Source organism: Diabrotica virgifera, chromosome 5 (assembly GCF_917563875.1).
Source record: "Diabrotica virgifera virgifera chromosome 5, PGI_DIABVI_V3a".
NCBI lineage: Eukaryota > Metazoa > Arthropoda > Insecta > Coleoptera > Chrysomelidae > Diabrotica > Diabrotica virgifera.
This window is the reverse complement of record NC_065447.1, coordinates 43,384,131-43,410,011: the sequence shown is the minus strand read 5'-3', so window position 1 is coordinate 43,410,011 and position 25,881 is coordinate 43,384,131. Positions and strand designations below refer to the sequence as shown.

Genomic DNA, 25,881 nt, shown 5'->3' with positions numbered 1-25,881 from the left:
CATAAAGAGAATGATCAAAGAGGAAAAAGAAAAGTGGCTGTCAGAACAAGCAAGGATATTGAGGAATGTGAGAGAAAGTACGATAGTTTCGGCATGCATAAGAAGATTAGAGAAATGACTGGTACAAAGAAGAAGACTCATAGTGGAATGGTGAATGATTCAGAAGGCAAGATTATAATAGATTTCAAACAAAAACTCACAAGATGGAAAGAATATGTAAAAGAACTTTTTGACGACGAAAGAGAATTAATAACAGTGAAACGAGAAGAAATGAAGGGTTTAATGATACTTAAACAAGAACTGGAATATGCTTTAAAAAACACCAAGGATGGTAAGACACCAGGGCCTGATGAAATACCGGTTGAAGTATTAAAACTTATTGATGGAGAAGTGATGAACATGATACTAGAGTTATTTAACAACATATATGATACTGGAATAATACCACAAGACTGGTTAAGGTCCACATTCCTTTTTAATACCTAAAAAATCAAATGTAAAAGAGTGCTCGGATTACAGAACGATTGCCTTGATGAGTCATATGCTTAAAGTTTTTCTAAAAATCATTCATAATAGAATTTTCCGCAAACTTGAAGAAGATATAAGTGAAACACAAATGGGCTTCAGGAACGGCCTTGGTACGAGGGAAGCGCTCTTTGGTGTGGGCGTACTATTTCAACGGTGTTTGGATATCAATCAGGATGTATACGCCTGCTTTATAGACTTTGAGAAGGCCTTCGATAGAGTCCGACACGACCGACTGAGACAACTTCTAATCGAAAAGAACATTGATGGAAAAGATATTAGAATAATAACTAATTTGTATTGGAATCAAACAGCACAAGTCAAGGTAGATGATGAAATGACCGAGGAGATCAAAATATGTAGAGGAGTAAGACAGGGGTGTATTCTGTCTCCTCTTTTGTTTAATTTTTATAGGGAAGTCATATTTAAAGAAGCTCTGTCGGACGTTGGTTGTGGTGTAGTGATCAACGGAAATACAATCAACAATTTGAGATACGCTGACGACACAGTGATATTAGCAGACAATCTTACAGATCTGCAACGACTGATGGAACGCACTAACCACTACTGCAACAGCTACGGACTTACATTAAACCTCAAAAAAACTAAATGGATGGTAATAACAAAAGATCCACACGCCAGGAATGATTTGGTTGTCAATAACACGGTCATAGAAAGGGTATCCTCCTATAAATACCTTGGAGCTTGTCTGGATCATACAGGCGATCAAACAAAAGAAATAAGAGCAAGAATAGAAATAGCTAGATCAGCATTTAACAAGATGAAAAGATTTCTCTGTAGTCGTGACATAAATCTTGATCTGAGAGTGCGTATGCTGCGGTGTTATATCTTCTCCACTTTATTATACGGAGTTGAGTCATGGACCATCAAGATGGGCAGCATTAAAAACATTGAAGCTTTTGAGATGTGGTGTTACCGTAGAATGCTACGTGTATCTTGGGTGGACCACGTGACGAATGCCGAAATTTTACGTCGGATCGGAAAAGGATGTGAAGTTGTACTTACTGTGAAAAGAAGAAAGCTTGAATACTTTGGCCATGTTATGAGAGGTGACAAATACTCGCTGCTGAGACTGATCATTCAGGGTAAAATCAGGGGTAAGAGAAGTATCGGTAGGCGCAGAATATCTTGGTTAAGAAATCTGAGGGAATGGTTCGGCTGCAGTTCCATCGACCTATTTAGGGCAGCCGCCAGTAAAATAAGAATAGCTGTGATGATTTCCAACCTCCGATAGGAGACGGACTTAAAGAAGAAGAAGAAGAAGAAGAATGAGTATTAAGGAATCTTTCTTGTTGGAACTTTTACCACGCTGAGCAGATGAGTTGTGAATTACTTAAAATTCTCTCATCTTAATTTCCTCGGCATCCTGTATGATTTATAAATTTTGAAAATCTCAGGAGGTGTAACCAAAGAAAGTATTCCACCTGTTGTCAATCTGGTGGTATGGGAACGATATTTATTGTCGTTTTGTGTTCTACTTCAATTGATAACTTACTTTGTTCTACTTCCTCTATTTGTCTTCCATTTATTTTAATTTTAGTTTCTTGGCTGTGGTTTTTTATGAGTTTCGTTTTTCATGTATTTATCTTAAGGCCCATTACGTTGGAGTATTTTGCAAGCTATTCGATCTTCCTCTGCATATGCGTTTATTCTTCTGTATAAATATCGTATGCGAACTCCTAGTCCTCCAATAGTCCTCCAAGTTCTACCTAATATCTGTTTTTTATCTCTTGCTTTCTTCATGATGCAATCGGTTAAGATAAAAATAGTGTCGGAGATAGTACATATCCTTGTTTAACTCCGCTCTGTATAGCTATATCTGCTACCATTTTTCCCGCATATGCCCTGTAGAATAATCTGATCAGGTTAATGTATTTTATCGGTAGTCCATATAGTTACATAAATATTGTGTATTTTGTATAATATTTCAACTAATTGTCTTCATTTTAGTACAAGAGTGAATAAAAGGGAAGAAGCCAACCTTATGTCGTACATCGAAGCTACTAATGCAGAAAAATGGATAGAAACAGCGTATGATGCTGAAGGTCCTCTATATTGGATAACGATGTCCATTTTACTTCACTCCAGACAACAGTGGCAAGCACATCGGCTTTCTCACTTCAAACGGTTAATGGTTTTGGCACAAGTGCGACATTGTCAACCGTCCGGACCTGTCAAAACTGTATCAGACAAATCAGTAAAAGATTATAATATCTATAAACCGTACTTGTTGTTCTTTGGGCTTATCGATGGAATCTATAACCATTTCTTCAAGGTAAGTTAAAAGAAAATATACAGGGTGAGGCAGATAAAGGTCCAATTAAAAATATCTCGAGAACTAAAGGTAACAGTCACAAAAATTGGAATAAAGGGTTTTTGAAGAGTTAACTGTTTCATGAAAATATTTTCATCTATTTGGTACTTCCCGTTTTACCGGAATGTCCTCGTAATCTAATTGTCTAGTCCATCGAAACCGTTCTATACGAAATTACACAAAAATCAGTTAAAAAATTAATGCACTGCCTTAATTTGTTTGAATTTAAACTATTTTAAATAATTATTATAAAATAATGTCACATTTGACGTTATATTTATGCAGACACATATTTCCACCATACCTACTTCATTCGACGTATCTTCCTGAGGTTGCTAAATCCTTATTGGTTAATTGATAATTATAAAATGTTTATTAAGAATAAAATTGTAAAATACAACAGTTGTAACAGTCATAATTTAATTTTCTATACGATAATTATGTATAATAACTGTCTTACAGGTTATATATTTGTCTACATTTACAGATGTAAACAGAAGATATAAAGTTACTCAGAATGAGGTAGTCATTTGTAGAATACTAAATTTAAAGTTCAAAAATAGTGTGTTAAATTAGCGAATTTTCCAGATTTCTCGGACATGAGATCTTAAATCTCATTTAAATGTTTAATTAAATTAAAGTTCTTATTAAATCGGTTCTTTTTTGAAAAGTAATATCAAATCTAATATCTCAAATAAAACAATCTCATCGAAACATGCTATAATTATATTTTTACTGGAATGTAACGGTACTGTGCAGAAAAGAACTTTCCGGCACAGAAACGTCACTTTTCTGCACACGAATGTCATATATCATATACTGTGAGAAAATGTCAAATTTCTTAACATAAAACTGTGCAGTAAACATAGAGGTATATATTAACATAGAGTGAGCTACCCTCCGCGCTTCTTGGCGACAAGATCTCTTGGCCTGGTTTGCGGTATCTCTTTCTAGCACATAGTATCAAGAAACTAAGATGACGTTAAGTGTGAGTATAGGCACGGAAGGGGAGGACTACTGTCACAGCTTTACTATGCGTAAGAGTGAAACAGCACTAAGCCAAAGAAAAAAGATGGGGTCGTCACTTCGCTCTGAATGACACTATGTCTATGATAATATATGTCTATGGCAGAAAAGTGCATTTTGAATAGGGGTTCTAGAAAAAATGTTCATTTATTCTAGTTATTAGTTAGGCATTATTCTCGTTGAATATTATTTAGAAGTTTTTCTTTTTTTTTTAGAATGTGGGAGGTCCAGACGAACAATGGTCAACCAACTTAGCAGACTACATTCGCCACAATGATGAAGCTTTGATGAAATCTTCAGAAAAGCTCTTGGCTGATTATACAGATGAATTTTTACCTTGTACTTCCTTTTCAGAATTCTGTGATGTGGCAGGTAAATATTTAATATACCTCATTTTAGTCTATAGCATTACGCTGTAATTACTATTTTCTGCTAACTTTAATTCTTATTTTTTAATAACCTTTCGCAAAACGAAATGACAAAATTCACATGTAAATACAGGGCAGATGTTAAACGAAACGTTGAACAGATTGTATAAGCTTTCAAAGAAACATTTCTTAATTGATTACGATGTCCCAGCCTCCTAATGTCAAAAATTCTTAAAATCCATAAAGCTTGTCGATTTATGGCTGTCTCTGTTTTTATCTAAGAAACCGCAGATCATTTAACATAACAGTTGGGGGTTCGTTTCGAGCCGGTCAGTTTTCTACCAGCGTCTGCATAAGGCACACCCTTCGAGCGTCGGTATTATTTAGGTCAACAACACACTGCTTGTTTACACATAATAAATAGAATATTATTACCGTTAGTTGTTTATTTATTTTTATTACATTTATTTCAATTAAATTCCGCAACTCACCCATCGGAATAAGTCTAGTCACAACATAGAGGGTCCCCCAAATGTTTGATAGTTATTTGGTTTTTTTTTGTTGAAAAAATGAACATATTTACTCGCAAATAACTCGAAAAGTATTGACTTAGTGAGAAAACTGTATAGAACAAAAGTTGCTTAGAATTAATCAGTTTATCCAATTCCGGACTTATTTTAAAGGATTCTTTTTTCACCTCCGAAACGGGGTGAAACTCACCCCCAAGGTAAAAGCACACATCGGCACAATATCACTTGTTTTGTTTGACATCTTAGCTACGTGCATGCCAAATTTCATGTCATTCCAAGTGATTTTTTTAAATTTACAGCAAAAACCGTGAGTAAACGTACTACAAACCGTTATTTTTGCAATAATTTATTAATAACAAAGTCGGAACGTGGTTTAACCTATCACGACTAGTGACAATCGATTTAGCGTATAAAAATACTATGAGAAAGACTACAAACTTGCTGTAGATAACGCATTTCGAGCTTTTCTGCGAATAAACAATTATTTTGTTATTAACAAAATAAGAACACATTTTGAGTAATCGCGACTAGTCGCATTCGATTCAGCGACCAAAAATACACCAGAGAAGACCTTAACACTATAAATTTATTTACAGGGCTTCTAATAATTCCTGAAAAACACCTTATTTTACCCCGCGGGCCCACGGGACCCCCTATGTTGCGACTAGACTATTTAGGCGATAACAACAATAGAACCAAATAATATGCAACCAATTTTTTCTTTACTTTTCGTTAGTGTAATTAGCAAACTTGTTTTGAGTTTTTACCTTTTTTTTTGTCATTATTCAGGCCTCGCATCCATAAATCACTACAGGTCTAATTACTGTTCTGTAAATTATTGTTTTAGTTTTTCTGTTTAATAATTTCTATACCATAATAATATGAAATGAATGGCTGGTAACCCTTCCAAAAAGAATAATGTCAAGAGTTGCTTTGATATAATAAGTTTGGTGAGTCACGCACTGAAAATCCTGCTATATAAAAGTGATTATATTCAGAAAACTAGATAGACATCAGCGATTTACAATTTGGATTTCGTAAAGGCCTATGAACAAGGGAGGCACTATTCGCATTTAACGTCCTGTCACAAAGATGTCTAGATATGAATCAAGAACTTTACGTGTGTTTTTTAGACTATAATAAGGCTTTTGGTAGGGATAGACATGACCAACTGATTGAAGCATTAGAAAAAGAAGATTAGACCCCACAGATATACATAAGACTTAATTCAAACTAAGGCCACACCTACATTGGATCCGTATTTCTCCGATCCGACGACGTCGGATTAAGAATCCGTTTTTCTCCGATCCGATCCGATATCGACCGACGTCGAACTGCTTCTCTGCTACTCTGCTGTAGCTTCTCCTATCAATCGCCCGATTTACGGATCCAATGTAGGTACAGCGATTTAATACCATGAGTTTATTTTTTAATCCGACGTCGGCCGACGTCGGATCTGATCGGAGAAAAACGGATCCAATGTAGGGGCGGCCTTATACGATGGCCAAAAAGCATTAGTGAGAATAGAAGACATAACATCAGAAAAAATAGAAATACAAAGAGGTGTTCGACTAGGGTGTATACTTTCACCAATAATATTTAATATATAATCGGAAGACATATTAAGTAAGGCAATGGATGAACAAAACGTAGGCATTAGAATTAATGGTATGATCATATCGATGCTTCAGAAGTCAAACGGTGTAAGTCAAGTTCTCCCTAAAAATGACTTATGAGATGTAACACCAAAGAATACACCAACGAAAAATAGCTGGTCCTTATTTTTATTCATGAATAACATACTTATATTATGATCAATAAAGGGGATATACACTGGGGTGCAAAATTAACCGGACACCTTAAAAATGGGTCATTTTTGATGTCTAGAATTTCCTAAACCTGTTGTCCGATTTAAGTGATTTTTTAATATGGTATTGCCTTATCCTTTAACAATATCGCTGTAATAATATTGTTGCTAAACAGTTAATTTTCATTGTATACCGGGTGTACCAATAAAGCTGTGTTTTTTTTCTCAAAATTCACATCACCATGTGGAATATTCTACCATCTATAAAATACTCAAAATAAAACCCAACTATAGCCTCATGTTTTTTAACATTATGTTTTTCATCAATACAGGGTGTTTTCAAATAAGTATGGCAAACTTTCAACTACATGAAAAAATAATGACAGTTTGCTTTATAAACCTATGTCCGCAAATGCTTCGTTTTGGAGATAGAGGGTGTTGAAATTTTTCTTACAAACTGACCATTTATTTATTACTTTAAAACCGGTTGAGATATGCAAATGAAATTTGGTGGGTTTTAAGACGTAGTTATTGCACATTTTTGACATACAAGTAGGAATTTAATTTTCACCATTGGCGCGCATACGGGTAATATGAAGGTTCATATTACCTGTACGTGGGCCAATGTTGAATATTAAATTCTTAATTGTATGTCAAAAAATGTGCAATAACTACGTGTTAAAACCCACCAAATTTAATTTGCATATCTCAAACTGTTTTAAAGCAATAAATAAATCGTCAGTTTGTAAGAAAAATTTCAACATCCCCTATCTCGAAAACGAAGCATTTGCGGACATACCGTTTATAAAGCAATTTGTCATTATTTTTTCATGCAGAATTACCCCCTAAAGTTTGCCATACTTATTTAAAAACACCCTGTATTGATGAAAAACATGGCTAGTTGTTAAAGTACCTAACTTTTTTTTGGCCAATGTAAGCGAATGAATCAACAAACAAAATGTTGGGAAAACATGTGGCTATAGTCGGATTTTAATTTCAGTATTTTATAAATGCTTGAATATTCCACAGGGTGATGCGAACTTTGAGAAAAAACATAGTTTGATTGGCGGTATACAATAAAAATTTAACTGTTTAGCAACAATACTATTATAGCGATATTGTTAAAGAATAAGGCTATAATATATTATAAAATCACTTAAATCGGACATCAGGTTTACGAAATTCGAGACATAAAAAATAATCCATTTTTAAGGGTTCGGTTAATTTTGCACCTCAGTGTATTTATTTTTAATGGCTTCTCATTTTTTTGCAACTATTTTCACAAACATCTTATTATCTCATTTCAAACATTTATTGACTTACACTCCAATATAACTTGAGATACGCTGATGATACAGTTCTTTTAGCCGAATCACATGAAGACCTACATGTGTGAATCACATTGAAGACCTATAGAAAAATACGACTGCTGAGATGCTGTGCTGTTTGTATTATACTACAGGTTGGAAGCATGGACACTGAAGAAAATTGACGCGAGGAAACTGGAGGCATTCGAGATGTGGATGTACTGAAGATCTCATGGGTAGATAGGATAACCAACGCAGAGGTAATGAGAGGTATGCATAAGGAAAGAGAAGTACTTCTAACAATTAAGAGAAGAAAACTGAGATATAAGAGACATGTGATGAGAGGAGATAAATATCTAATACTCCAGGTCATTATGCAAGAAAAATCCGGGGAAAAGGATCCGTAGGAAGAAGACGTAACTCATGGCTCATGGCTGAAGAATCTTAGGAAATGGTTTGCATGTAGTAACAATTGTTACTACAAGAGGCGTAGGTTTACTGTTCTCTGCCCCAAGTGACGAATCTCCGAGAGTTAGTCCTCGCACTGTTACTGACGTTATGGAGTAGGTGCCTAGCGACATCTGCTAAATGAAAGTCGAAAGTTTTTCAACCTAATAAAAATATTTAAAAATATTTTTAAAAGATATTTAATTGAAAAACTTATTGGACCATTTTCCTGGTGACACCTCCATGGCTTCTAAACCTACGCCTCTCTGATAATGCCTCGCAACAAGAGGCGAATATCGTTGATTTAGCGTGTTGGTTTGCGCTCTCTGTACTTAGTGAAAAATAAGACAGTTTTGCCTTCGCATTGCAACAATAAAAGTGGTATACATTTTTATTTTTCTATTAGTATTACTCCTATAGAGTAACTAGGCCCATTTTCCATTGGAATTGACCAAGCTGTAGACGGGGTTGTGAATTGCAACTTTTAGAATTCCCTCTTGTCTTCACTGCAGCATCCATCTGGCTTGCAATTTTTAGAAGCCATGGAGGTGTCACCAGGAAAATGGTCCAATAAGTTTTTCAATTAAATATCTTTTAAAAATATTTTTATTAGGTTGAAAAACTTTGACTTTCCTTTAAAAAAAATAGATTTTTAGAAAACGCAGCCTCGTTCAACTCTAAATTTTCTATTCTTTTCTGACATGACACTTTCACTAGACAAAAAAACATAACGAATAAAATGGTACTCGAACTGCCTATTGAAATTCGATGGTCTATAATAAAATATATCTTATTGATTCCTAATTTCTAATAATTCTTTTTTTGTTCCAGGTTTACTCGACATTATAACCACGCCGGATAGGTATTTAAGTGACCTGCTGAATGGATTACCTTAATGTGTATAAAATGTTTCCGAATTTTAAAATGTAAACAAAGGCTGTACACTGTTTTTACTAATCGCTTGCTGCTAGGTTGTAATCTAAATAAATGTAGTATATATTTGCTTGTTGTTGGAGTTTTAGAAAAACTAAATTATTGTAATTACGATTGATTAATTATTATTTGAATTAAATTTTAATTTATACTTACGACTTTTTTTGTCAAACCTGCAAAAAAATATAATCCAAGTTTATGCTCTCGCTGCTGAAGAAGATAAATAGAAATCCTAACAAAGAGGATGGGACATCTCGGTGGGGCCATTTCGGCGTCGAGCCAAGTTGACGTCAGCCGTTTCGGCGTCGAAATTAATTAGTGACGTTACAGGTTGCTTCTCTATGTTCTTCTTCCTACTTTATAAATAGGCTCAATGCCTGTTTTACTTTAGGGAACTTGCATAAAATTTTAAATTCCAAAAAAATGTTATAAATCACAATAGAACATAATTTAAAACATGTATTAAAAATAAAAATGTTGTGTTTGTCTTTCGTTTGGCCCCTAAAGACGATTAAAAATTCAAATTATACCAGCCAGCCCAAAACGCGTCGTGACGTCATCCAGTTATGTGTTTATATTTTGCACCAACAAAGTAAACAAAATTGTATATAATTTTAAATTAGACATTATAAACGTCAGTAGAAAATACAGTTATGTGACGTCACAAGTGTTTTTGATCGTTTGAACTATTCATAGAAAACTTGTACTTTTACAAAATGGTTTTATTGTTGATAGTAAACCTTCTTTCCTTTCCTTCAAAAACTGTATCAAACTCCAATGTCAACAAACTGGTATATATTATTACAATGACATACAATAAATGTCATTAGAATATAAATATTTTTCTCTTATTCCGCGACGATGAGCTGGCCAAATACCCAAGTAGGTGGAGGCCAATAAACTAAAGAAGGAGAAGAAGAATATACCTAACTATAACCATAATCATAACTATATAATAAAACTATGTGACGTCACGGGTCGTTTGAACTATTTTATACCGCAGAAGACTTTAAATTTGTATTTCTAAGTTATTACGAGTTTTGAAGCGTGAACTTTTGGAAATCTCATTTTTAAACAAAACTGAACATTATTATGTAATAATACAATAATAATATAATAATAATAATAATAATAACCTGTGGGAGTTTTTTGTCAGTTCTTCTATCAGGCGCGGCCCCCTGCGAATGGGGGATGCTTTCTGGGTATTCGTAGCGCCAATACCCAGAGAGTAGCAGGAATACTTGCCGTGGAACAAAAACTGACACCTGGCAGTAGGTATAAAATGCACACCCATGAGAATGGAGAATAATAATTTGTGTTTAGGATCGCTGCCTGGGGATCGCCAGGGCACGTCTGGAGCCGGCGCTGGACGTGACAGCATGCGGGACGTCGGTGGCAGGGTGTTGAGGAGGCGGGCCCCTGTCATACAATCAGCTACAGCCCAACCACAACCACAAGCGAGCCAAATAACAACAAGAGCTCCACCCGCCGAAGGTGCTGCGCTGGATCATCAGCCGGCGCTCACTCAAGCGGGACGACCGAGGCAGCGCATGAAATGGACTGTGTCCATCAACGAAAGCATTTTGCGCTTCTATTATAAGGTGACAAACCTCGGTCAAGAAACGATCGGCTACAGACAACAGCTGTATGCCGAATTTTGCAGGGAGTACCCAGATATTCAAGTATCGGAGCAAAGAGTATCAGATCAATACCGGGTAATCATAAGAAATAATCTTATCCCAGAGACTAGACGCGATGCCATCAAAAGCGAAGTCGAACGGGAGATTAATAACCAAGAGCTAGTTTTAGATCAAGTCCCTAATGAAATCCTTGAGGAGCAGATTCCTGAGATTCCCATACCAGAAACTCAACCTGACAATACACAGCTGGAAAACAACGAGTTGCGCGATAGTCTAGAAAACGAAATGGCTCGTGCCGTACAAGAGTTTAATGGAACAAATCCACTTAGCAGACCACCGCTACCACGAATAAACTCTTGTAAGAAACTAGGTGCGCTGTTACAAATTGTGAACACCGAAGTCCTACCCAATTATATCGTAGAAGCCCACACATTGGAATATCTGCATATGCTAATCTACTGTGCAGCAACAGCAATTGCCAATGTAATGGGCGTTAAGATCAGAACACGACGGGGTACTAATAACGGAAGGACTGGTAACAGAATTGCACCATGGGAAAAAAGACTTCTCGGAAAAATTGAATTACTGCGTAGGGATATTGGTCAAGTCACAGAATATATAAGAGGTGTAACAAGTAGAAAAGTCATTAAGAGAGCTGAAGAAATAATGCGGAGCACTGCAAGACACTCGAGATACGATCCAGAAAATAACACAGCCCAACAGTGTCTGGATACATTAAAACAAAAACTCTCCGTCTATTCAGGACGATTAAGAAGGTATAAAGTTAGTAGCAACCGAAAATGTGACAATGCACTTTTTGAGAACTCTGAGAAGGCGTTTTACCGAAAACTCAATTCCACCGTAGAAAGTGTCGACAAGTCTTACCCAAGCCAAGAAGAAATTCATGAGTTTTGGGGAAATCAACTTTCCACACCAGCTGCTTTTAACAACAATGCTGGCTGGATAGAAGATACGACGCACAACTGTCACCACTACGTCGCTGCTAACTACGAACCATTCACGACTGAAGAAGTCTCAAATGTCATCAAAGAGCTTCATAACTGGAAATCTCCTGGACCAGACGGAGTTCAGAACTTCTGGCTTAAAAAGTTTTGGAGTATTCATGAGTGCTTATCAACATTAATTAATCATGTTATTTCTAATCCGCAGGAATTACCATCATTTCTAACTCAGGGAACTACTTATTTAATACCCAAGGATCAAAATAACACCCAAGATCCATCCAAGTACCGCCCAATTACTTGCCTTCCAACTTTGTATAAATTGGTCACATCCTGTGTAACCCGGCGTATCTACCAACACTGTGCTCTAAACAATATCATAGAGCCTCAACAGAAAGGATGCGCTAAGGGTTCCATGGGCTGCAAAGAACAGCTTATCATCGACTCAGTCATTTCTAACCAGGCATTCACTAAAAAAAGGAATCTTTTTACTGCTTTTATTGACTATAAAAAGGCCTTTGATTCAGTACCGCATGAATGGCTAATAGATATTTTGAAAATATACAAGGTCGATGATAACATAGTGACCTTTTTAAGGCATATAATGAGAGATTGGAAGACTAAAATTCACCTCCAAATACCTGGTGAAAACAATATTGAAACCGAAAATATCGCAATCAACCGGGGCCTGTTTCAAGGAGACTCGTTGAGTCCACTGTGGTTCTGTTTAGCTTTGAACCCCCTTTCCCAGCTATTAAACTCCACAGACTCAGGTTTTAGCATTAAAAGCAATAATACTGTAGTAGCGAAGCTCAATCATCTGTTGTATATGGATGATTTGAAATTAATGGCTTCCACTCGAGAACACCTAGAAGAGATGCTAAAAACTGTAGAAACATTCTCTAATGATATTAGTATGCAGTTCGGTCTAGACAAGTGCCGTGTTTTGAATATAGTCAAAGGAAAGGTACAGCCCGGTGGATTCGATATGCAAAATGGCCAGAACATCGAGGCCATGGGCGATAACGATATGTACAAATATCTTGGAGTAAAGCAGGCGCGGAAAATTGACCATAAGCAAATGAAGACTGAGATAACTACTGAGTTTATAAGAAGGGTTAAACAGCTGCTTCGTTCACAGCTTAACAGTAAAAATTTGTTTAAGGCACTGAACACCTACGCTTGTTCCGCGCTTAGCTATTCATTTGGTATTGTTAAGTGGACAAAAACGGATATAGAAAATCTTCAGCGAAAAGTACGAACACACCTCACAAAGGCACAAAAACACCACCCTAAAAGTGCAGTAGAACGAACGACATTACCCCGGTATTTAGGAGGAAGAGGACTTATGGATATAGGTGAGCAATTAGATAAACAGATTGCTAATTTAAGAACTTATTTTCAGATGCAGGCTGAGACATCTACTCTACACCGCGCAATTTGCGCAGTAGATGACACAACACCGATCAAACTGAGGGAACCAGAAATGCGCATAAACCACCTTACTAAGGATGAAAAACTGCGCACCTGGATGGGTAAACCTCTGCACGGGCGACATCCCAATGAAGTTAGCCAAGACTATGTCGACAATATAGCGTCGAACTATTGGTTGACATCAGGAAAGATGTTCCCTGAAACGGAGGGTTCATTACTGGCCATTCAGGATCAGGTTATACCAACCAGAAATTACCTGAAATATATCGTCAAAGACCCTCAGGTTCAAAACGACAGATGCCGATATGGATGTCAAGCCCAAGAAACCATCCAACATATTACAGGGGGCTGCCAGGCATTTGCTGCAACTGAATATAAGGAACGGCATGACGCAGTGGGAAAAATCCTTCATCAAGAGATAGCTAACAAGTTGGGACTTCTCCAAACGGACCATCTCCCATATTATCAATACGTTCCTGAGAGTATGCTTGAGGATGGCAACTACAAGCTATACTGGGACCGCAGTGTGCTCACAGACCAAACAGTGGCACATAATAGACCAGATCTCGTACTAGTTAATAAATTAACAAGACAAACAACACTAATTGATGTGGCGATACCTAACAACAATAATCTACGTAGTAAATTTACTGAAAAGATCGCCAAGTATAGAGATCTGGAAATTCAAATACGGAGACAGTGGAGAATGCAAAGTACCCAGACGATACCTATTGTTATATCTACTACTGGAGTCATTCCGAAGACCCTCCTCGAAAGCATAAAAAAGCTGGGTCTCAATGAACATCTTTATAAGACTATGCAGAAAGCTGTACTACTTGCGACGGCCAGAAGTGTACGAAAATTTTTGGGAGATACACCTGCATTCCAAGTCACCTAGGGCTCGATAACACGGAAAGAGTCCCACCAGAGCTCAATCCTTTTGATACCGCAGGTATCTGGGATGAGTCAATTTTCCCCTTAGAGGGAGTGTGAGCCGTATGGCTAAATCTGGATAATAATAATAATAATATAATAATAATATTATTATTATGTAATAGCCTGGTAAAGAGACAGTGGAGGTCGATTTAAATCCGCTCCGCAAAAAAACTTCAAATACTGAAGCTTTGCGAGCAGAAAAATCACCAAATTATTTGCAAAGTGTAAATAAGTGAGTTAAGAAATTTACAGTGTAAATTTAAAAAGAATATTGAAAGTAAGATCCATACATTATTAATCTAACCTAGTTTTAATAAAATTATATTTTAACTACTAACAGTAAAATAATTACAGTCATAGTCAAGTTTTTTGGCACTGATAAGAAGTCAAGGTCCTATGGGTGGACTAGCCGAAGCTGCTTTCAGCAGTGGTAATTACTAATAAATTGATTTAATTATAATTAAGGTACTTCGGTATCTATCTATCGAAAAATACAGAGTCGGCTTTCTGAACGAAAACAAGAAGATATTGAAGAATAAGAAGATATTGAAGAATAAGAAGATATCGAAGAATAAGAAGATATTGAAGATAAGAAGAAGACATTGTTGATAAATCTAATTTATTCAAGTGAACATTAATTGTTGATATAAATAAATAAATAAGATATTAAATGGTATTTAAATAGTTTTATAATTAAAGTAAAAAAAATTGAATAATATATAAATATTTTGTAATTAAAGTAAAAAATTTAATTAATTTGATTTAATCAAGTAGGTTTTAATTTGATTTAATATTTGTATTTATAAATACATATCTACTTTAATAATTTGAATAGGAAGAAAGATGGCGGATGGTAATGATAGCATTAATGAGGACGGTAAAAGAAAAAGCAAAGAGGAGCCAGATATATTTAGCAGGAGTAGAAAAGTGAACCGAACACCAGACAGGTCGAAACCATCAACGAATGAAACCAGCAGCCAGAACGAAATGATGGAACTAATGAGACAATTAGCAAGCGATAACAAAAAGAAAAACAAGGACCTGGAAGATATAAAAAATACAATGGGTAATATGATTGAGGAACTAAAAGAAATTAGGAAGGAAAATAATGAATACAAATTGCAAATGAAAGAAATAATAAGAGAAAATGAAAATCTAAAGAAAGAAATGGCTACGATGAAACAAAAAATAGATAAAATAGAAATAACCTTGGAAGCATGTCAGAAAGAAAAGAAGAAAAATAACCTAATAATGAGAGGCTTACCACTAGACACAATAGGAACAGAGCAAATAGAGAACTTCATAGAAGCAAAAATGGGAGTAAAATCAGAAATAAATAGGGTACAAAAGATAAATGAAACAATGTGTGTTATAGAATGTAAAAAATTCGAAGATAAAATGAAAATACTGAAAGCCAAGGGTAAACTAATGAGCTATAAACAACATAGAGTATATATAGAATGTGACCTAACATTAAAAGAGATAGAAATACAAAGAAACCTTAGGAAGATAGCAGCAGAGGAAAAGACTAATGGGAAAAGGACAAAAATTGGATATGGATTCATAATTATTGAAGACATTAAGTGGAAATGGAACCAAAAAACAAGCCGGATAGAAAAAGTAACATACAATACAGAACCAACTTGTTCAAAAAACTAGCTGTAGAAAACACAATGATGGACCGAGAAACAAAACAGGCAAAGAACAGGGACATGACCAGATTTAAAGATAATAACACAAACGTAAGGAAAAACAAATTGAAGTACAACTTAAACATAGAAAAGAACAGAACAATTTTGAAAATGGCATCATGGAATGTAAGAGGTATAAATGGGAAAGAAATAGAACTGGGGGAAGAAATTAGAGATAAGAACATTGAAATAGTAGCTATAACAGAGACAAAGAAAAAAGGAAGAGGATCAATAATATTAGAAAACGGAATGTTACTAATATACAGTGGAGTGGAAGAAACGAAGAGAGCTCAGGCAGGAGTAGCGTGCCTGATTAAGAAGGATAGTATCAACAAAGTAAAAAATTGGATATATTACAACGAACGTATACTAAGAGTAGACATATATATGGATACAGAGGAAACCAATACAAACCTAATCATATGCTATGGACCAGATGAAGACGCAACAAAAAACGAAAATAATGAGTTCTGGGACAAATTACAAGAAGTGATAAATGATTGTACAGAGAAAATGGTGATCACAGGAGACATGAACAGTAGAGTGGGGAAAGAAGCAGAAAAATGGAACAATGTCATCGGACCGTATGGGGAGGAAAAAATAAACAAAAATGGAAAATTACTACTTGAATTCTGTCTAGACAATAACCTGGTGATTATGAACACACACTTCCAACATAAAAGGATACACAAGATCACAAGAGAAGTCAAATCAAGAGACGAACAATCAATTATAGACTATACTATAGTGCAAAAAACAGAGAAGAACTGGATAAGAGACGTAAGGGTGAAAAGGAGTTATGAAATTGGTAGTGACCACTATCTACTAGAAACCACATTCAAAAGCAAAAGAAAAGAAATAAAAAGAAATGAGAACATAAACAGAGAACACAAAGAAATAATAAAAATTTATAAACTAAGGGAAGAAACAACGAAAATAAGATACACAGAAGGGCTAGAGAAAGAAATAGACAATGAACATATAATAACAGAAACAATAGAAGAAGAATGGGGAAAATTTAAAAATGCGATGATAAAAACAGCTAAATCAATATGTGGAACCACAAGAAATAACAACAGAGGGAAACGAAGGTCTTGGTGGAACGATGAAGTGAAAAGAGAAATAAAAGAAAAGAAGAAATTATGGAAAGAATACATACAAGACAAAACACAACAAAAATATGAAAATTATAAGAGAAAAAGAACAAAAGTTAAAGAGATAGTTAGGAAAGAGAAAAAGAAAAGTTGGGAAAAATTCGGAGAAAAAATGGAAGAAAACAGCACAGAAAACGTAAAATTATTTTATAGAACACTGAAAAACCTAAGAAGCAACAAAGAAACGAAACTGAAACAAATAATGAACAAGGAAGGAATAATAATAAATGACGATAAAACAATAATGGAAAGATGGAGGGAACATTTCCAGCTGTTACTGAATGGAAATCAAGTGAACACAATGGAGAAGGAAAGCCACATAAAGAGAGTATCCATAAGAAACACGGAAAATCCAGAAACTATAGAAAAAGAAGAACTAGAAGAAGCAATAAGAAAGATAAAGATTGGAAAAGCACCAGGAAGCGATGAAGTAGCACCAGAAATGATGAAATATATAGGAATAAAAGCAAAAGAAAAAGTGTTATACATATATAACCTAATATGGAAGAGAAAAGTAATACCCAGAGAATGGACAAATGCAGTAATTATACCTATATACAAAAAAGGAAACACAAGAGACTGTAAGAACTATAGAGGTATATCACTACTATGTGTAGCACCAAAAGTATACGAAACCATAATAGAAAGGAAAATCAGAAAAGAAATAGAACATAAATTAGAGGACGTACAAAGTGGATTCAGGAAAGGACACAACACACAAGACCATATATTTACCATGCAACAAGTAATAGAAAAAGCATTAAAGAAAAATAGAGAAATATACCTGAGCTTTATAGACATGGAAAAAGCCTTCGACTCAGTCAAAAGAAAAGATATATGGGAAAGCCTAAAGAAGAAGGAAGTAAGCGAAGAACTGATAGAAGCAACAAAGAGTATATACATGAAAACAACAAATACAGTAAGAATGTTAAATATACAGTCAGAACCATTTGAAACAACTCAAGGAGTTAGACAAGGGGGAAGTCTCAGCCCAGTGCTATTCATAAATGTAATAGATGAGATAGTGAAAGAATGTAAGAAAACTTTCAAGAAATACTGCATCGGTTGGAACAGAATGCAAATGATAAACGCTGAGATGTGTATATTTGCAGACGACATAGTATTAATTGCGGAAACAGCAGAAAAACTGAAATACAACTTAGAGAAATGGAACCTAGAAGCAAGCAAATACAACTTAAACGTAAACAAAGAGAAGACTCAGATAATGAAAATATCAAGGAAACAAGGGACGGAAGATCAAATAGAAATAAGGATAGACCAACATCAATTAATACAGACAAATTCATACAAATACTTAGGAACAGTAATCAACAACAAAGGAGACATAGAGGACGATCTTAACAACAGAATGGAAAACACAGGAAAACTATTCCAAGCACTAAATAGAGGATTCCTTAATAACAAAGAAATATCAACAAAGACCAAGATGACAATATACAAAACAATATATAGACCTACGGTGACATATGGAGCAGAAAATTGGATATTAAACAAAAGACACCAGAGCAGAATACAGGCAGCAGAGATGAAATACCTCAGAAGAACGATAGGAGTAAAAAGAACAGATAGAATCAGAAATGAAGAAATAAGAGAAAGACTCAAAATCAAGCCGATACTCGACTCAATCAAGAAGAAAAAATTGGCATGGTTCGGACATCTAACCCGGATGGACAATGATAGACAAGTGAAAAGAGTGTGGGAAGCCAAACCAATAGGTAAGAATAGAAGAGGAAGGCCCATCAAAGAATGGAACAGTGACATTTCGCAGATACTGCAGAGTAAGGGTAAGACTTGGCAGGAAGCAACACAGATGGCATCCAATAGGAAGGAATGGAGAAAGTTCGTTAAGAGCTAGGACAATTCAGAAGATTGTAAAATATTGTAATTTATTGAATTGTAATTTAATGAATTGTATTATAAATGGCCCTACACCGAAAGGTACTAATGGGTCTACTGATTAAGTAAGTATTATGTAATAATAAAAATGTGCAAGTTCCCTAATTGACATTGTCTGACCATCTTTTCCTCGGTCGTCCCAATGATCTTCTTCCATTTGGCGATTTGTCTCTTGTTATTCGTACTATTCTATTTTCTGTCATTCTTTCTATGTGTTGATTCCATTCCATTTTTCTTCTTACCACATCTTGCTCGTATTTCCTCACTTCTTACTTTGTCTTTGAGAGAGTATGGTTTGTTATTTTTCGTAAGACTTTCATTTCTGCCGTTTTCAGCAGTCTTTGTGTTTTCGCCGTTTCTGCTCTTGCTTCCGCTGTGTACGTCATTATCGGTCTTATTGATGATTTATATATCCTGGTTTTCGTTTCCGTTGTGAGGTATTTGTTTCTCCAGATTGTGTTGTTGAAACATCCTGCTGCTCTGTTCGCCATGTTCAGTCGGCTTTGTACTTCCACTTTTCCGTAGCTTGACAGTTTTATTCCCAAGTATTCTGTTTCCATCACTTGCTCTATTATTTTGTTATTTACGACCAGTTTACATGGTCTCGGTTCCGCTGATATCACTATTGATTTAGGTTTCTCAGTTGAGATCACCATGTTGTATATGAGCGCCGTGTCTTCGAATTCTTTAATTAATCTTTGTAGGCCATCTTCATTTTCGGCTGTTTCGGTCTATTCTCTTAAGAGGCTACAGTAGCGATCAACAGGTAGCAACAAACGCGTTCCAAGATTGCGGCTCTAATTTTGAATATTTTATAGAGATATTTAGCACACATATTCGTAATATAATAAAGAATGGCGGTACAGAGCCCAATTTCAGAAATATGTTACGTGGAAATTACTCTATAACTAAATAAACTTTCTTCAAATAAACTTTTTTATCCCATGCGTAGATTTTGTGTAATCTTGGAACTACTAAAATTTTTTATTTCTAACAAGAAATAGAACAAGTTATAACTAAATAACTAATTAGGCAACATAGAGAAATTATCACTGTCATTTTGACAAACCTGCGTCAGATTTTCTCTAATCTGTTCTGTCATCTTTATCGATATCTGTTCAGTGCAGTAGTGTGTTAATTTAAGAATTCGTTTTTGTTGTTTCATAGGAAAGTAGTGTTTATTGATAGTTAATTTATTATATAAACTAAGCGCCAAAATTAACGCACCACCTTAAAAATGGGACATTTTTAATGTCTCATATTTCCTAAACCTGTTGTCCGATTTTAGTGATTTTTTTTAATATGTTATACACTGAGCGGCACAAAAAATTGCCGCCCCACAAAATGGGTAATTTTTGATGTGAATTTTCTAAATCTGTTGTCCGATTTAAGTGATTTTTTTAACATTTTATAGCCTTATGTTTTAACAATATTGCTGTAATAAAATTATTGCTAGACAGGTAAATGATCATTGTATACCGGGTGTACCAATCAAACTGTGTTTTATTCTCAAAGTTCACCACACCCTGTGTAATATTCTAGCATTTATAAAATATTGAAATTAAAACCCAACTATAGTCGCAGGTTTTCTGAACATTCTGTTTTTTGATTCATTCGCTTATGTTGGATAATAAAAAAGTTAGGTACTTTAACAACTAGCCATGTTCTTCATTAATACAGGGTGTTTCTAAATAAGTGCGACAAACTTTAAGGGGCAAATCTGCATAAAAAAATAATGGCCGTTTGCTTTATAAACTCATGTCTACAAATGCTTCGTTTCCGAGATACTGGATGTTGAATTATTTTCTTACAAACTGACGATTTATTCATTGCTCTAAAACCGGTTGAGATATGAAAATGAAATTTGGTAGTTTTTAAGATACAGTTATTGCACATTTTTTGACATACAACTAAGAATTTTATATTCACCATTGGTGTGCATGCGGGTAATATTACCCGTATGCGCGCCAATGGAGAATATAAAATCCTTAATTGCATGTCAAAAAATGTGCAATAACTGTATCTTAAAACCTACCAAATTTCATTTTCATATCTCAACCGGTTTTAGAGCAATGAATAAATCGTCAGTTTGTAAGAAAATAATTCAACATCCAGTATCTCGGAAACGAAGCATTTGTAGACATGAGTTTATAAAGCAAACGGCCATTATTTTTTTATGCAGATTTGCCCCTTAAAGTTTGTCGCACTTATTTAGAAACACCCTGTATTAATGAAGAACATGGCTAGTTGTTAAAGTACCTAACTTTTTTATTATCCAACATAAGCGAATGAATCAAAAAACAGAATGTTCAGAAAACCTGCGACTATAGTTGGGTTTTAATTTCAATATTTTATAAATGCTAGAATATTACACAGGGTGTGGTGAACTTTGAGAATAAAACACAGTTTGATTGGTACACCCGGTATACAATGATCATTTACCTGTCTAGCAATAATTTTATTACAGCAATATTGTTAAAGAATAAGGCTATAAAATGTTAAAAAAATCACCTAAATCGGACAACAGATTTAGAAAATTCACGACATCAAAAATTACCCATTTTGTGGGGTGGGCATTTTTTGTGCCGCTAGTGTAGCTTTATTCTTCAAGAATATCGATGTAATAATATTGTTGCTAAACAGATAAGTGTCATTGTATACCGGGTGTAACAATGATAGTGTGTTTTTTCCTCAAAGTTTGGAACACCCTGTGGAATATTCTAGCGTATATAAAATATTGAAATTAAAACTCAACTGTAACCTTAAGCTATCTTAACATTTTGCTTTTTGATTCATTCGCTTATGATGGATAATAAAAAAGTAAGGTACTTTAACAACTATAGTATTTTTACTACAAAAACGTTATTACGTAGGTCAAAATTTTTGACGTAAGAGAACTGTCAAAACATTAGATTGTGACTTTTCATTATTGCCATGATTATTATAAACATGGCAATAATGAAAAGTCACATTCTAATGTTTTGACAGTTCTCTTACGTCAAAAATTTTGACCTACGTAATAACGTTTTTGTAGTAAAAATACTATAGCAATGTTTTTCATCAATACAGGGTGTTTCTAAATAAGTGCGACAAACTTTAAGGGGTAATTCTGCATGAAAAAATAATGACCGTTTGCTTTATAAACATATGTCCGTAAATGCTTCGTTTCCGAGATACGGGATGTTGAATTTTTTCGTACAAACTAACGATTTATTTATTGCTCTAAAACCGGTTGAGATATGCAAATGAAATTTGATAGGTTTTAAGAGGTAGTTATTGGTCATTTTTTGGCACACAATTAAGAATTTTATATTCACCATTGGCGTGCATACGGGTAATATGACCCGTATGCACGCAAATGGTGAATATAAAATTCTTAGTTGTACGTCAAAAAATGCACAATAACTACCTCTTAAAACCCACTAAATTTCATTTGCATATTTTAAACAGTTTTAGAGCAATAAATAAATCGTCAGTTTGTAAGAAAAAAATCAACATCCCGTATCTCGGAAACGAAGCATTTGCGGACACATGTTTATAAAGTAAACGGTCATTATTTTTTCATGCAGAATTACCCCTTAAAGTTGGTCGCACTTATTTAGAAACACCCTGTATTGATGAAAAACGTTGCTAGTTGTTAAAGTACCTAACTTTTTTAGTATCCATCATAAGCGAATGAATCAAAAAGCAAAATGTTAGATAGCTTAAGGTTACAGTTAAGTTTTAATTTCAATATTTTATATACGCTAGAATATTCCACAGGGTGTTCCAAACTTTGAGGAAAAAACACACTATCATTGTTACACCCGGTATACAATGACACTTACCTGTTTAGCAACAATATTATTACATCGATATTCCTGAAGAATAAAGCTATAAAATATTTAAAAAAAATCACTTAAATCGGACAACAGGTTTAGAAAATATCAGACATTAAAAATGTCCCATTTTTAAGGTGGTGCGTTAATTTTGGCGCTTAGTGTATTTGTTGTTGTTGTATAAGTTGTTAGCCTCTTTGAAAGAATAGATTGTTGTTAAGTGTGAGTTTTAGTTATATGTAGGTAGGTAAGTATATTTTACGTAAAAATATTTCGAATTCTAATGCGAGTATATAAAGTTTTAGGAGGATTTTTTTATTCTAAAAATATTATCAATAGTTTAACAAAATGGAAAAAGTAAATCAAACGAAAAATAACGTGAAACCTTCCAAGAAAGTCCATTAAAAACCGTGCCAAAATTATGCGAAAATCGAAATTTGTTTCGCTTCACAACAAAAAATGATTATTTATTATTGTTTTATTATTATATATTTCATGCAAATACCTTTCTAAATACCTATCTTAACATACAATTTTCACCCATTTTGGTTTATTTTTATAAATATCTATTTATTAATAATAAAATCGTTTTCTATTACTTCCATTTAGCGCGACTATGATATTGTCAAAATATTAATCTTAGATAATGTCAAAGATTACCACTGTTGCTAAAGTTTATGATACTATTTCCCGAAGTTATATTTTGTTGCTACCTGTTGATCACTAATGTTTACTCTTAAGTTCAATAATTAAAAAGTTGACTCTATACTTTTCGTTTCTAAGGTTACTGATGTTGCCATGGTCACTTTAAAACGCGCGTTTTAGAAAACTCGATTTACGCACGCTACAGTGTTGTTTAAATAAACAAAAAATAGTACCACTATAAAAAATATTTTATTTGTAAATACAGTATTGTATATGTATTATACATTGTTTTTATGTCCAACCTACAAAAATTATTCAACAAGTCGAAATTAAAATAAAGTATTTACATGTAATTGTGTGCTAGTCCTCTTAGAAATTTTAGTTATAAAGGTACCTTTAATGAGCCAACCAAACAAATTAATAATACTAACATTTTTGTTAACGTGCTTTAAAGTGACCATGTCAATATCAGTAACCCTACAAACCTAGTCTAGTCAACTTTTTAATTATTGAACTGACAGAAGTAATCTGTAGTCACCAAATAATTCAGAGGCCGAAACGGCTGACGTCAATTTGACTCGATGCCCAAACGGCGACGCCGAGATGTCCTAGATCCCATAACAAATACCGTGAAATCCACAAACTTAAGAAAGCTAAGGAATCTTGGCTTGAAATTGAAAAATGCTCACGTAATTAAAAACGCAGACGGAATCATTTGTGATCACGAACAGCAGTGCAAACGATGGAAGAGATTCATCAGTGATCTTTTTGACGACGATTCTCGAAAGAATGTTACTAGACCTCGATTTTTGACCCTTCGCTTCGTTATCGAACGTATTCGCTTCGTATCTGTTTTAGTGTACAGATAGCGATTGATCGATAACAAAGCGAAGGGTCAAAAATCGAGGTCCAGGGCATTTAGGAAAAAATAAATCGATTTTTAAATACAGCACCAATCGACTTACAACTGTTTGCATTGTGTTAGGGATGATGTCATGAAAAAAGTCTACAATAGAAAAATGGGTGGAAATACATAATTCCATTTACAGTGCATAACATGCATCCACAAGTGCATAAACATGTCAAAATCAGTATACTTAGGGCCAGATTTTACTACTCAGGGGTTTTTGGTGTCACTGAACATGATTATGCAATCAGAACCGACCCCCGAAGCACCTGGTGCCCAGAGTTACTGCTAAGGCACGTCATGTTCTGGAGTTTCGAGGGTTTTCGATACTAAATTGATGCACAGGGATTGCTGAACATGAATACGCCATCACAAGCGACCTCTGGAAAACCTCATAATTACAGAAGAGTCACTAGGTGCTCAGAGGGTCGGTTCTGATGTCATACTCGTGTTCAGCAACCCCAAAACCCTCCGAGTAATCTGTTTTGTGTCAATTTAGTGCCAAAAACCCTCTAAACCCCAGAAGACGACGTGCCTTGGCAGTGACCTTGAGCACCAGGTGCTCTGGGGGGTCAGTTCTGATTGCATATTCGAGTTCATGCAGTAACCACAAAAACCTCGAATAACAAAATATGGGCCTTAATATACTGATTTTGAGATGTTTATGCACTTTTGGATGCATTGTATGCACTTTAAAATGCAGTTGTGCATTTCCACCCATTATAAAATACTTATGTTACATACAATCAAGTAGTCTCTATCCAAATTGAGGATAGTCCCACTGAAAAAACTAAAAGATATTGTAGATTGGTTTTTACGCCATTAAGAAATTTCTAGGAAATATGGAAATATAATAATGTAAACATGTTAACTTAGTCATATATTTACATAAATAATATAAACTTTGTTACAGGTTACTCAAAGTGCACAAAAGTAAAAAATAAGAAATAAAAAAACATTTATAATTGAATATACCACATAATATATAACAAAAACGTTTCTACACATTCAGTTACACACTACCGATTCTTAAATGTATCCGTTTATACAGGGTGTCCAAAAGTAACGAAACTGAAAATATTTCTTCTTTATAGAAAAGTATGTACACATTTTTAATATCACAATGCATGGCTCTATACAATTCCAAATGTTAAAAAATCGCTATATCTTTTAGATTACCTATAACAATTTAGTTCATTATCGTTTCAAGAACTAACAGAACATTGTTAAGTATGGTTATGTTGATAGTTCTAGAACCAAATCAAATTAATTTTGTTTTTGACTGCATTTGTAAATCAACATATTTAGTGGTACACCCTGCGTCTAATACAGTAGTTTTGTCATTCACAATCTTTCTAATGTTACAAAATGTTTTATCAACAAAAATTATTTGTTTATTTGATACTACGGAAAATTAATTGACAAAATAATATATCAGCCTCTACTTTCCATGGAAACTAATTCTGGTCACTAAGCTCTCTAAAGTTATTCAAATTTAT

General features: G+C 34.5%; 1 protein-coding gene across 1 annotated transcript in view; it reads left to right on the top strand.

Annotated features, from left to right (window-relative positions):
- Positions 1-9,429, top strand: part of LOC114328390 (E3 ubiquitin-protein ligase UBR4) — a 193,332-nt gene extending 183,903 nt beyond the window's left edge. The window contains exons 44-46 of the mRNA XM_050651407.1: positions 2,497-2,821; positions 4,102-4,258; positions 9,177-9,429. Of these exons, the coding sequence (XP_050507364.1) occupies positions 2,497-2,821; positions 4,102-4,258; positions 9,177-9,241 (547 nt within the window). The 3' untranslated portion in view covers positions 9,242-9,429. The remainder of the gene's footprint in view (positions 1-2,496; positions 2,822-4,101; positions 4,259-9,176) is intronic.
- The last annotated feature ends 16,452 nt before the right edge of the window (positions 9,430-25,881 follow it).